Below are 14,485 nucleotides of genomic sequence, written 5' to 3'. Positions count from 1 at the left end.
CATGGAAATCAGAGATGGAAAGAAAAGAACGATCATCCTCATTTCCCAGCATTTCCAGGCTATGCTATAGCTTCCAGCAAATCTGCCCTCCCCTGAGGAGCTCCACTGAACCGTTTGCCATTTTTAGAGGACGGGTGGGGAGATGGTATCTTTTACATCATTTACTCCCTCTACTCCGGACGCTCTTTAGCACATTAGCTTCCACTGTTTTAAAAGACACACACTTAGTCCTCTCCCCAGATGTGGCAACCCATCAGTCCTCTCCCCAGATGTGTTAGAAATACAACTTCTCAGAGTCCCCTCTGAATGTAATTGCAACTTGTGTAACTGTTGAGTAACTGTTGGTTTGTATTGTGACACATATAAAATCCCCAGTCGCTATGCCGGAAGCAGAGATAAAGGACTGACACAGATGTCATGAGTAAGAACAAAGGCCTATTGGAAGAGAGGCCTATTGGAACAGAGGCCTATTGTCCAAACCCTTGTTCACTTGTTTATGGTGCCTCTGAATTGCAGGCACTTCATGTGTCCCTCTTCATACCATTATATTAGGGGTCCTGTGGAAGAATCCATCCCCACTGGTAGGTTTTGTGTGTTTTATCAGCCATGGCTATTGGTCCCCGCCGAAGCACCCCCACCCTTTCCTTCCCTCCCTCTCCTGTGCTTAAAAATTTGACTGACATTAAAGGGGCCCAATCCCTGACTTTTATCTTCTGATGGGTCACAGGCCGTGCCTTGCTGAGAAATTTCATATCTCTTTAAGACTGTCCAGGCTGTCTTACAAAAGTCTTCATGACTGCTACCAATGGGGTGCATCTGGTGCGGTTCTGATCGGGGCTGCTACCAATGGGGTCCATCTGGTGCGGTTCTGATCGGTTGCTACCACTGGGGTCCATCTGGTGCGGTTCTGATCGGGGCTGGACCCCCTTGTGACTCATCTGTTATCTGAGATTTACAGTAATAGACATTTAAGAGCTGAGCCTCCATGTTTGGTTTAAGAAATACAGCTTTAACGCAGACATATAAATATATATGAAAAGGGTACATTTCTAACTCTGAAGACATACACCTACGTACATGCATCATCCATCAAACAAAGTCAACATGCTTTTGCAAACTGTGAAGATATACAGCCTCTGTTTTCTATTTGTTTTTTATATTTTATTGTGATTTAATTGTACAGCACTTGGGCAGCGTGTGTTGTTTTTAACAACAATAAATGTGCTTTATAAAAAAATTGGACTTGACTTGACATCATATCTCTGTTTGCTCTGAGCTAGCATATTTTCCATCTGCAGGTTTACACTACACTACAACATCTCTTAGTAATGCCTAGGCCTATATGAATGTGCTTTTGTATGTGTGAACTTATTAAACATAGTGTGTTCCAATTAACCTATTTCTTTCTGTGTCAGACCCTTGATAATAGCTTGTTGTGACAAACCGATCTACTTCAGAAACTGGTAACAGACTAATTATGGTATATGGGTCGAATTTTACAAATGAGTACATGGGTATCAGCTACCCCTCTGTGTTTTCACTTAATAAATGATGGCAAGCCACTGGTGCCCTGCAGAATGAGCTAACACTTTAAATCTTTAAAGAATGTCATGCTGGGCCTTAAACGCTTGCTTCAGTGTCATGTTATGAAACAAACACAGTCGTGCTATTTGTTGTTACAGCAGTTTTATTCTCCAGAAATCAAATCACATAATGAGTTATCCGGTTCAGAGCAATGCCCTGCTCACAAATAAGGCCTCTGTTAAAGGCCAATCGAATAACAAGAGCATTATTTTTCATGATGTTCCCAAACGAGACCTTGCAGTGCTGTGGCTGTCCTAGGGTCACCCCAGAAGGGGACACACACTGATGAAAGATCCGATAATTAATTATGTGGTACATTCAGTGACGGCAGATTAGATTAGTTTTAGGCTAGATTGATTTTTTGAATTCAGAAATGCCTTGCCTCCAGTGATCACTGTTATAAATTTCAAGAAAAAACTGGGTTGTGATGTCTGTGTGTGTCCGGACTCAACTGATAAAAGTTTCTTTTTGTGTCAGTTTCTGATAATATACACAAATCAAAACTCGGTAAAAAGTGATGAGAATGAGAAAAGTAATGAGGTAATCTTGGACATTGTGTTGTTCACAAACCACTATAACTCACAAACAAAGCAGGGTTGTACTAGCCTATACGCACTATGAGTCAATATCATGACTTTATTTTCCAACGCAGCAACGTCGTTACAAAAATCAACAATAGTACAGTGTGTCACACAAAACATGCATATCCTGCATATTTATCAAGTATTTAAAGTGGCAAACGAATAGATAAAAGATATAGCCTCAAGCGTTACAGACGGATACAGAACTGTCTTTGCTCATTGGACCGTGTGTCAACTCCCCGTGGTGAGGGGCTACGGTAGCCTATCTGCGAATACGGCGCGTTTTAAGACCATGCTTGCACAGTTGAGTCCGTAACATCGAGTACAGCACTCACTGCACACCCTCACTATTATTTTTTTGGTTTTGGTTTTCAATTTCCGTTGAAAAGTCGAGATGTTGAGGGAAGAAGACAACGTGTGTTGAAAAAAGGGATACAACATTCTCTCAAAAATGAAAACGGTAATGTAGGCCACAGAAACACAGTAAGCTCTTCATGTATGTTTGTGGCGTTTTTGACGTAGTTTGGTGGCCGGTAAACATTGTCATTTCTCTCTCAATCGTTCCCACAGTCAGATAATTAATATAATATTTTGTAATATTTTCATGTACTCGTTAAAAAATGATTTCAGGTCTATACAGGAAATGTTAATGTTAGGTAAACTTTAGGTGCTCTTGTCGCGATGTCTGCGCGAGCTGTCAGTGGGACTTGGACTTTGTGTCAGTGGGATCGGTAGTGCCGTAAGATGCAGTTTAACTTTGATGGTCTGGTAGGCTTACACGATGTGTCAGGATAACCACTTGCCTACACTTACGAGACAGATCATGTGGGTTTGTGTTAAACATTAAAAACCGTTTTATAAGATGCGTAGGTGCATTAGAACAGCTAATGCTGTCAGCAATGTGTAAGTTGTTCTGACAAAATGCGACTACTGCGAATAAAAGAAGGACAAATTGCAACTGCTGCGTCTTAAAATATTATTTTTTCCACTGGTAAACTTTTTTTATAAATCAATTATATACGTTGGAAATGTGAATGCAATTTGACTTTTGGAGTGATATGCCAGTAGTACTTTGCATGCGAGTAAGATAAGATGTGATAAACTTTTATTAATCCCGTGAGGGAAATTCAGTTGTCATAGCAGCAAGGTAGTAGGAATAGGAATCAAGTCCACCACCAGCTCTTTGGTCTTTCTGATGTTGAGCTGGAGGTGATTGGTGTCACACCACCCTACAAAACTCTCTACCAGAGCTCTGTACTCCACCTCGTTGTCATCCGTGATGCAGCTGACGATGGAGGAGTCATCGGAAAACTTCTGTAGGTGGCATGTACTTGAATTGAAGCGGAAGTCGGAGGAGTAGAGGGTGAAGAGGAAAGGTGACAGCACAGTTCCTTGGGGGGCGCCGGTGCTGCTCACCAGCACATCCGACAGGCTGCCCTGCAGTCTCACGTATTGTGGTCTGCTGGTGAGGTAGTCCGTGATCCAGGCCACCAGGCCATGGTCCACCTGCATCACTGAGAGCTTCTCAGCTAGCCGAGGTGGCTGGATGGTGTTGAAAGCGCTGGAGAAGTCAAAGAACATGACTCTCAAGGTGCTGCGCGGCTTCTCCAGGTGTGTGTAGGCTCTGTGGAGCATGTAGATGATTGCATCATCCACACCAATGCTTGCCTGATATGCGAACTGCAAGGGGTCCAGGAAATCATTCACCAGGGGCTTGAGGTGCTGCAAGACCAGACTCTCAAAGCTCTGCATGATGTGTGACGTCAGACTAACTGGCCTGTAGTCATTGAGGTACAATACAATATACTGATACAATGTATCCCAGATTTTCATTGTATTGCTGTTATCGCTTGTTTGCCTCTGATTCCAGTGTCATGTGTTGCTCCTTGCTGTGATCACCACCATGTGCACGTGCCTGTTGCTCATGTACAAGAGCACCTTGACTGACCCACCCGCTCCTCAGACCAGACCCACCACACCCCAGACCTCACCATGGAGATCTTCACCATTAATCTTGGATGGTTACAACAGCATTGTTGACAATCAGGTACTAAGACAACTTACTATAATTAAGAATTAAGTAAGAATAGTAACGTCTGTAAAGTCATTTTAAAAAGTGTACACCAGTATGTATATTGCATTGAATTTAATGCATGTCCAATAGTTCATAACAAATACACTTCATATAAATCAGTAGATTCCACAGGCTCAGAAGTAGGTCTTTGGGGTGTCTCTGACTGTAAAATACTGGACATTCTCACTGATTTCCTCACTCCACCAAACTGACTCATGGCAGGGGTCCTGTAGAGCACAGGCATGCATGGCCCAAACTGACTCATGGCAGTTGTCCTGTAGCGTGGGAACACAGGCATGCATGGCCCAGAGGTGTGTTTAGCTCTGCAGAATGGCAGCACCTTTATGTGGTAAATTGCTTCCAGTAACAGAACTTGCAGACTCATAAGCTGTGTTTGTATTGTGTTGGCTTTCTAATTAAGTCATTTTAAAGTGCCCCTCATATCTTCATTTGCACAATTACTGCTATTATTGCAGTGTGGTGAGAGCACCCTTTTCCATTTGGCCAGCTTTTTTTTCTGGCAGGTCCAATTTATATGTTAATATACTCCCACAATTCTACATGGATTTTTTTAAAGCAGGGATTGTAATGTGAAAGGCTTCATGCACTCTGTCCTCCCTTTCTGTAATAGGCATACCTGTCTGCTGTGCAATTTAAAAAGAAAAAAAAATCACTTCACCTTTCCTTTTCCCATTCGGTTGTGAATGAGCCCAGGCTGCTCGGCCACGCTAGTTTACCCCAGGCATCCGAGTTAGACTTCACCAGGCATCCGAGTTAGACTTCACCAGGCATCCTCTAAACATGCACGGCAGCCCACTGCACCTCTGTTCATTTCCTTCTCTTCGACCGAAGCGCGGAGAATCGCTAAATTGATCCGGAGACCTTTCGCGCCCGGTATCAATCTCCAGATGGTGGTGAAAGCTGCAGTCTCCAGACTCCCCTGTCAGATAACGCTACCTCTGAGAGTCCGAGGAGGCTTTCAGCTGTATCCCCGTGGTGATCCATCACTTTACTACCTATTAACTCACACACAGGGGTCATTCAGCACACGACCAGGAGGATCTGTAAGAACACCACTCTGTGTTATTTTGTGTTAGTGTTATTGAGCCTGTTCTTAATACAGCAATCGATACTGGAAAGCTATGCTGTGCTGTTGACTACATCATGTTTATTCAAGATATTCGGTGTATTGTGCATGGGGTGAGGTCCAGAAATGACTGTTTAAAAGTATTTATGTATAAGTGTGCATGTATTAGCTATGGCTTAGTAAGTGTGTAGGTCACTTATGCCCTCCCCTGATTTCCTCCATGTTTGGTTTCTTAATTGCTTAGTTGTCCTGGCATGAGGTCTGTTGGGTTGAGTTGCACTCTCAGATTTCGCTATGGCTGAGGATCTGTTCTGTTGATGATTGATTGGATTTAGTAGATTTCCAACAGGAACAATCAGTGTATTACAGGGACCATGAGGAGCAATTTGCTGACAAGTATATAGATTTAGCAATTAGATCCTTGTAATCAGTCATGCGCATAAAGTATTAATACCTGTGCAGAAAATTGTATTTAAGGGCTAAAAATCTCGCTCTCCCCCATGGGTTTGGGTTAAGTATGAACCAGCCCACTCTACTTATCTTTCTCACAAGCACAGTTCCATACACCATATAAAAGTGCCAGCTCATTTAGAGTAACTTTGGCCTGTGTCCATTAGCGATGACTCTAAACCAAAGGACTGCTTATGGAGGTAAGCCAGACCATTGTGAATCCAGTGAAAACTGGAGGATGGCAATACCAGGTCAGCCAAATGCATTATGGTTGGCGACTGGATAGCTGCTACTTACAGGAACAAGTAGCCCTTAAAACAGCTGTTTCGGTGAGTGAACGTTATGCATTATGCAGTGTTTGCCTACTCTGTCTGTCTGATGGAGTGACAACAACTAAAATACAAACTGTCGTGTTAAAATATGAGTATAGCAGATGAGACAAACAGATCGATAGAAAGACGCATGCTAATAGAGAATGATTGGTTATTATTAGTTTGGGTAAAGGGCAAAACAGATTGATGCTGGCAAGTGAAAGCATCTCATTCTTTTAACCCGGAGTGGATTAAAACGGTTGTCTCGTTACAAAGGCCCTTAAGTTCTAATATTTCAGTGAATGTTTTTTTCTCCTCTTAAGCAAGTTATAGGGATTATACTTCTCAGTGATTCTAAAGAATGAAGGTTGGACTCATGTCCCCTGAGTTATATGATCTGCCCTATTTGATATTATGATGACATTAATGTTCACTACGCCACCTTTTCACCAGCTCAGACCACCTCTATAAACTTCTTAGTTACCTCTGAAGATTATAGTTTTACCGTTTGACCTACGTCCTCCTCCATTGGCTGGCCGTTTGACCTACGTCCTCATCCATTGGCTACTCAAACCGTTCAGTTGGCTTTTTGTGTTTGTAAGGGATTGAGCAAAAGTGGTGCAGAGATGTTTTTGTCGTGGCCATGGTGTAATGGTCAAGGATGCTGAATCATTACTGGCCTGACTGTAGCCCATTTCAGAACCTGTGTAATTTGACTGAAGTGTTTATTTATTTATTTATTTATTTATTTATGTTTACAGTTGACTCAGACCAGGGGCTTCCTTTAGATAAGAAAGGCTCAATCTAACAAATAGCAAAAAGCAATTTGATTTTCAAAGTGGCATTGAAGTTGAGATGCTCATTTTAGTGAGTGTTCTGTCATAAACTGTTTGTTGTATAAGGGGAATTTTCTCTCTCTTATATTGTTTATTTAAACATTTTCACATTTTAGTCTATTATCTAACTGTTTGAAGCTGAGTCATCCATCAGCACACATAATATATTTCTGGAAAAGTCAATGGCACCTAAAGCTAAAGTGAAAACTAGCTGCACGTAATTGTTCTAAAAGCCAAGTGCTCTCCCGTTATTCTGTGAGTGTTGAGCAGCGTAAGGCTAATGTCTCCATGTGGGTGTGAATTCACAGTCTTAGAACTACAATGCAGCGAGTCCATCGCCCTCACAGACAAGGCCCTGTTCCCGAAAGAGCATCAGATAATGTGTTGAAAATGTCAGGCCAAAAGGCGGCCATATGACTCCAGTAGACTCCAGTCTGTCTGAGCTGCCTACACTTCAAGTCTGTGGTATTTTCTTTCCTCTGTGACTTTTATGAGTCTATTAGTCTTACTTCTATCACAGGGACGGCCAGGTCTGGAAATGGTCTCCATTCTGAACCTTTTTCCATTTTTATCTTGAAACCAACCCACAATTCCTTGGAACAACACTTTAGAAAACTGAAAGGAGGATAAAAAAAACTGTCCAGTATGGATTTACCGATGAGCACAGAACCTTTGTGTCGGTATGGATCGTAATGAAATCAGATTTGGAATACAGGAAAGTACCCAGTAGTGAAGAATTGATTAAATAAGCCCTGTATGCCTGTCTTACATCTTTTTCAATGTAACGTATTGACTGTATTGCGGAAACCGATGTGTGTGTGTTTGGACTGTATTAGCATTTCTATGCATGAGAGGGTGTGTGTTTCGCAGTTTGACTTCTCCCAGTGGGGATGTGATGTCCTCTTTGTCCACATACACTGTAAGCCCCAATAAGTTGAGTTTACTTAAAACATTTGAGGAAAGTGGTTGCCTTAAAAACATCGAGTAATGTCTAATGAAAACTTGAGTACATTTAACTTAAAATCTATTGCAATATCAACTGCTTTGCATAGTGACTACACTTAAAGCATTAAGTTCAATGAACATTAAAATTCCAAGTTGATTCAACTTAAAATCTATTGCAATACACTAAGCCCAGATAAGTTGAGTTTACTTAAAAAAATTGAGGAAAGTGGTTGCCTTAAAAACATCAAGTAATGTGTAATGAAAACTTGAGTACATTTAACTTAAAATCTATTGCAATATCAACTACTTTGCATAGTGATTAAACTTAAAGCATTAAGTTCAATGCACTTAATTCCAAAGTTGATTTCACTTAAAATAAAATCGCTAAAAAAATCGCTTTGCATAATTACTACGCTTAAGTGTGTAAGTTCAATGCACTTAATTACAAGTTCAAAATTACAAGTTTTTTTATTTCACTTTCATTTCAACACTTTTTAGAAAACCAAAAATACAAAAACGTAAAAAATAAATAAAAAAATAAACGTTTTTTTTTATTATTGCAACCAGTTAGCACCTACTCGCAAGCGTGCATCTTGTGTCAGCTTGCATTTCCCCAAATTAAGCATAACCTGAACGTACACAGACATTACTGATATAAACATGGAAAAGGCTCTGTTCTTGCTTAACTTCCATGTTTTAGTCTATAATGTTTAAATAGCTGTGCTCTCTTTTCACAGCTATGAGGACAGTACTTGCACTTCCAAAACATTGTAAAAAAACAAGAGGAGCGATTCAATTAAACATGCTCCGCATTCAAGTTGTGACCACGTTAGGTTAACCACGGCTGATTTGTAGTTTGTTTTTTTGCCAAATTAATTACAGACTTAATTTACTTAATGCTTTTCAGCTGTCAAGAGCATTCACATTCCCACAATGCACTCTGGTCATTATCTACAAAGTAGTAGAATATACTTAGAATTTTTTGGTAGTAATATCATAAAACTTAAATTCTTTTAGTGAAAAAAACTCAGTAATTTAAAGCCATTTCACTTAAAGTCATTCACACATTCGACTATATCTACAAATTGGTAGAATATACTTAGAAACTTGTAGTAATGTCATCACACTTAGTAGAATATACTTAACATTTAGTAGTAATGTCATAAAACTTAATTTTTTTAAGTGCACTGTAATTAAATTGTTTACGCACAGTAGACTTGATAAGAAATTGGGGCTAACAGTGTACCTCCCTTTCAGCCCCTGGGGATGCACTGTAACTCCTGTTCCCTGGTGACGAGCTCCGGTCACCTCACAGGCAGCGGGCGGGGAGTGGACATCGACCGCGCAGACTGTGTGATCCGGATGAACGACGCCCCGACCGAGGGCCACGAGCAGGACGTGGGCCGGCGCACCAGCCTGCGCGTGGTGGCCCATTCCAGCATGAACCAGGTGCTGCGGAACCGCCAGAACCTGCTCCAGTCCCGCCAGGACTCGGTCTTCGTGTTCTGGGGTCCCAGCTCCTTGATGAGTCTACAGGGCTCAGTCTATAAGAAACTACAAGGTATCAAGAAGGCATTGCCCAAGCTCAAGGTGTATATAATTTCCCAGAAGAAGATGCAGCAGCTGGACAAGGTCTTTAAAGAAGAGACTGGGAAGGACAGGTGAGCCAAAGGTGTTCAGTCTGCTGGCAGCTTAGGCCCTAAGTTCTGTGAAGCACCAGGAAACAATGTTCATTGTTAATGGCAATATTTAAACAAATAGTTAGAAGAAAAGGGGCTTTGATGGAGTGTGCACTCCATATTTGACATTCATGCAAGCTTCTTTGATCAGACTTCAGTCGCAGTTAATTGTTTAAGTATACGTGCCTGAAGATGCAATTTGGAGGGTTCCTGAGAGTTCAAATACTAAAAACTGACTACACAGGCCCAGGAGAAGCCTTTGGTACCGTGGTTCTCAAACTCTAATATATGTTGCATCTTGACAAACTATATTATTAGGTGAAAGAGAGCACTCACTTATAAACCCAGATCCAATTGCAAATTTGATTGCACAAAATCAGATTGTCCTGAAGATTGTATTCCAAGAAAGAAGAAATTCTACTGCCATTGATTCAGCCTATATGGCCTTCACCAGGGCATCAGTATAGGGTTACAGTGTGTATTTTAAGACATGTGTCAGCATGGAGATGTTTAAAGGTCAACCACTACATGGTAGACCAAGGCCTGTTAGACTCTTTTAGGTAGTCTGACATGCCTTGATGTTTTTGTATATTTCACTGTATATCTCACTAAAAACATTGATGCATTGTGGCATATATGATTATATTCTCGAAGACCTCAGCAATAATAACATGAGAGTAAAAGGAATGTAGTAAAATAATGTTTTATTTAAATCAAATGTAAACATACCCTTATAAAACCTACTTTCAGAGGTGCTCAGACTCTGTACATACATACATTGTAAAGATTTCGGGCCAAGACTTTTGAACACCTGGTAAACATATGTGTTAGCTATATATAGGCTCTTTTAGCATTCAGAAAGTGTGTGTGGTTTCACTACAAAATATTAGTAACTTCAGAGTAACCTTTTCTCCTCCTAAACCTACTACTACTACACTGGCGCTGTAACCCATTGCTAACCTGCGCTAACCTAAAATAGAATATATGTCTCTTTCTTAAATTCTTGTTTTCTGTGTGTTTTTTAATTCCACTCCGCAGACGAATATCTCAATCCTGGCTGAGTACTGGCTGGTTCACCATGATTCTTGCCATTGAGCTTTGTAACAGGGTTAATGTGTATGGCATGGTCTCACCTGAATTTTGTCAGTAAGTTACTCTTGAACTTCAGTACTGCTTTCCTCTCTCTCGTTGTTGCAGCTGATTTTAGTTTAGTTTAGTTAGTAAGTCAAAAAACAGGCTGTAACTCAGCCATATAAACTACTGCTTTCCCCTCTCTCATTGTTGCAGCTGATTTCAGTTCTCAAGTCAATAACACGCTGTAACCCAGCCATATAAACTACTGCTTTCCCCTCTCTCATTGTCGCAGCTGGTTTTAGTTCTCAAGTCAATAACGCGCTGTAACTCAGCCATATGAACTACTGCTTGTGGGCCGCATGTTGTAGATCAGCATCTCTGACTCTCAAAGCCAGAGCATGTTTATTTCCTTGTTTAGTAGATTTTATCTCGGGATAGGAAGTGTTCAGGAGCTCTAATAGCTTCCCCCTTACTTTTTTTGCACAGGGATTCCACCCACACTGTCCCCTACCACTACTACGGGCCCTCAAAGATCCTGGAATGCGCCATGTATCTGTCTCACGAGCGTGGCAAGCGTGGAGGCCACCATCGCTTCATCACAGAGAAACAGGTGTTTGCCAGCTGGGCCAGAACTTTTAACATCCACTTCCACCAGCCCGACTGGACTCCCATGCTGCCTGCACAGAACAGCACAAGTACCTCAGTTACCCAGGGGTCCTGATACGGTGTGCAGAGTGTCTGATGGTCTGACTGCGACTGACTGCCCTGTGGGGAAACCTGGACACGAGATGGAGGTTCTCTTGATGTATTATTCTTGCTGTCAGGCTAGGCTGTTCGTGGCTCATTTCGTGCCAATCTGGGCGAACAGACAGACAATCTGAATCCAGTTACTGCAGCAGAGAGCTGTGTTACATAAGGTCTGAGAGGCCAATAGAGGAGTCAAAGCCAGGACACTGCCAACTGTAACGAGCTGCAGGTTTGCTAAGAAGGCCATTGCAGTGAAATAGAAGTGAACGTTTGTCTTGAATTTAGTTTTTCATCAGGGGGATGTTACAGTGACGCCTGTGTTTGTTAATCAACCAACATGAATGTTAATGGGAGAGTGATTGACACAGATATGTGTATTTGGGCAGCAACAAACAATGGAATTTTGACCAGTGGCCATAAAAAGGTCCAGCAGACTCACGATTTTATTATAATTTAAAAATTGATGATGCGTTTCTTCTGACATTGGAGGAAAGATTTGCGCAATTCACATAACAGATAACCATTCATCATGAAGACTTCAATTAGGCCCATGCAATATACTAATACAAATTCCAAAAAACATCCAAAGAGATAATCAGCACATTACACATACAAATGCTGGAGCCACATGGTCATACTAAAGAAGAAATCCAGTTTCAGTCTTAATAATAAGTGAAATATGAAATAATAGTGAAATATGAAAGAGACACCCAGCCAAAATTAAACCACAGTGCGCCACAGGAAGGTGTAGAGAGCATTCATGCATCAAGGCCTTGAGAAAATAGTTTAATATGCGGTTAGGCAGGTCTGAACTGCTTGAGGCAGCATGTTAAAACACAGTTTTACAGCAGGACGGTTTAAAATAATTTCTGAACATGGTGCATTACATCTTGAAAACAATCTTCATGTTACGTGCCTGTGAGCTGTCAGTTGTTTTAGAAGGATTATATTTAAAAGGTCTTTATTTTAAATAAGGTGTCAGGGTGTTATAAGAGTCAGGTGCTCTTTGGTGTCAAGGGAAAAGGGACAAGGTACGAGCTACTACGCGTGGGCACTTTAGCCCAGTTAGGACATGTCGATATAATAAAAACATTTTTTTCTAGCTTTTTCTTCAGCTGTCAGTTGGTACTTCAGCTTCAGTTGTCAGCTTTAAGAGAAGGAGACTAAAAGTGGATGAAAAATGGTTGTAGAATGTACCACTGCTCATGTTTTGGTATTTCCATTCCTCTGACTCTGCTTCTGCTTCTGTTAAATTATTTAATAATTTGTGCTTTTAGCAACAACTAGAAAGATATTTAGGTCACATTGTTCTTAATCTAAAAATGTAATCGAGTCATGTTCATAGCATAGAAACTGCCAGGCCTGACGAGGCTGACTCTTCATTAAGCATAAGTGGGTCTAGTGGGAAATTCAAAGGTAAAATTCCATTTTGTGGTCATTAAAAACAAACAACACTTCTATGAGGCGTTGACCATCACGGTTTCTGTTTCTCCTTTGGTTTGGCTCACTTAGCAGAGGCAGGTGTTTGTTTACGTAACTTCACACCCAGGTGCTCCTTCCTCTGCTTCCTTGTAACAGTTGCTGGCATGTCACCTGACCTAAACCTCTTTTTTATTATTATTATTTTTTTTTGCCTTTAATCAGATAGGATAGTGAAGGTTTTGACATTAAATTAGCTGGAGAGAAGAGGTGGGGAGTGGGATCGGGACATGAACACGGGTTCGGATTCGAACCCGGGTCCCCGTGGGCGTTCAGGCCCGTATATGGTACGGGGCTGCTGCTTGCGCCACAGCTCCTTTAGGAAGCAGCTTACTTTGGGATGGGTCTGTCCTGTTCCGGCCACAGCTACTATTTGAGGACAGCTCAGTGATCAGAGAGCCTAAGTGAAATGCTAATGCGCTGTCATTCACCCCTTTGCCTCCACTCCTGCCCAGAAATGCCATGCTGAGTGCATTTGTTCTCTCTGGAGCTCAATTGCTTTACTCAACAGTGCCTTTATAAATGACAGTGGGACTTTTGGGACATTTCGATTTTAAGGCTTCAAAGAGAGTCCTCTTCCCCAGCTCCCCTGCTATCAGACCACCCCAGGGTGGCACCGTGATTACTTCTGACCTTCCTACATTAAAGAGAAGGGGGATGGGAGCCTGCTGGACGTATTTCCGGGTAGGAAATTAAGCTCACCCCAAAACTGACCCTGAAACAGTAGTGATGGTGTATAAATGAGGACATAGTTTTTATCCTTTCATGCATGGACATGCTGTTGATTTGTGGTAGTCTTTATTGGTTTGGGTGGTTTAATAATTGAATCCAAAGCATGTAACTGTGATCTGTGCTGTAAGTTGAACAGGTCAGTCATCCTTCCTCTGAGAGGGCAATGCTGATATGACAATAAAGTTGATCTGTTTGGGACTGCACTCTGGGAAAGTAGTTCGATTATGGTAACAGATTGATTTTTGCTAAATTGATCTAAGTAATGTAATGTTGTTAAACCAAATGGGTCATAGCCTCTGTCAAGCTCATACCTCTTTTGCATGAGTTCCATGTCACTTGATTATGGCATGTCTTCCAGATTCCACAGAGGATGATCCAATATTTGCCTTTGGTGATATAACAATTGCCTTACATCACTGGATAATTACGAGGCCATTTTAGATCAAAAGCACAAGCTGAAGTTAAACACTTTCAATCTGCAGCTCCTTGCAATATAAATGTTCCAACAATGAAGATTATGTTGTTATGGAAACACCCACCGTGTTTCAGCTTGTTTGAGCTGGTGAGTCCCCAGATTCAGAATATTTTAGTTGCAAGGAGTCGCACGTAGGTTGCAACGTATCTTTAACATAAGCCTCTGAGGCCGTGTCGCTCTGCTTACTTTATCTTTTCAGCTTTAATCTGCTACATGTCTTTCTCCTTGCACTGATCATACTAGTCTTGTCTTTCAACTGCAAATAACAAAATAGTTTATAATGTTGTATTGTTGGATGTGTAGCAAAGGAGGATATGTTTCATCCCTTCCCCGTATTTATTCATCACCCTAGTCATTAACTACAACATTCCTATTTGAATTCTAATCTTTGGTTAGATTCAAATCCCTCACATTTATTACTTTCAAGCCTT

General features: G+C 41.3%; 1 protein-coding gene across 2 annotated transcripts; it reads left to right on the top strand.

The window, feature by feature from the left end:
* The first annotated feature begins 2,408 nt into the window (after positions 1-2,408).
* st6galnac5b (ST6 (alpha-N-acetyl-neuraminyl-2,3-beta-galactosyl-1,3)-N-acetylgalactosaminide alpha-2,6-sialyltransferase 5b) lies at positions 2,409-13,782 on the top strand. Of its 2 annotated transcripts, none has more exons than XM_012821765.2 (5): positions 2,409-2,625; positions 4,036-4,212; positions 9,126-9,529; positions 10,586-10,693; positions 11,108-13,782. In XM_012821765.2, the coding sequence occupies exons 1-5, from the start codon at positions 2,617-2,619 to the stop codon at positions 11,340-11,342; spliced, it is 933 nt and encodes a 310-aa protein (XP_012677219.1). In that variant the 5' UTR covers positions 2,409-2,616; the 3' UTR covers positions 11,343-13,782. The 2 variants fall into 2 exon arrangements, with proteins under 2 accessions (XP_012677219.1, XP_012677220.1); XM_012821766.2 differs by having other exon boundaries at positions 2,409-3,776.
* Positions 13,783-14,485: the final 703 nt, after the last annotated feature.

This window comes from Clupea harengus, chromosome 10 (genome assembly GCF_900700415.2).
Source record: "Clupea harengus chromosome 10, Ch_v2.0.2, whole genome shotgun sequence".
Classification (NCBI taxonomy): domain Eukaryota; kingdom Metazoa; phylum Chordata; class Actinopteri; order Clupeiformes; family Clupeidae; genus Clupea; species Clupea harengus.
Note: the sequence above shows the minus strand (reverse complement) of the source record. Positions and strands in the feature narration are given on the sequence as shown.

Excerpts from the sequence above, each read along its gene's own strand:
- st6galnac5b (XM_012821765.2), top strand. Across the intron at positions 9,530-10,585 it reads GAAGAGACTGGGAAGGACAG|ACGAATATCTCAATCCTGGC; the intron begins GTGAGCCAAAGG and ends TCCACTCCGCAG. Across the intron at positions 10,694-11,107 it reads GTCTCACCTGAATTTTGTCA|GGATTCCACCCACACTGTCC; the intron begins GTAAGTTACTCT and ends TTTTTTGCACAG.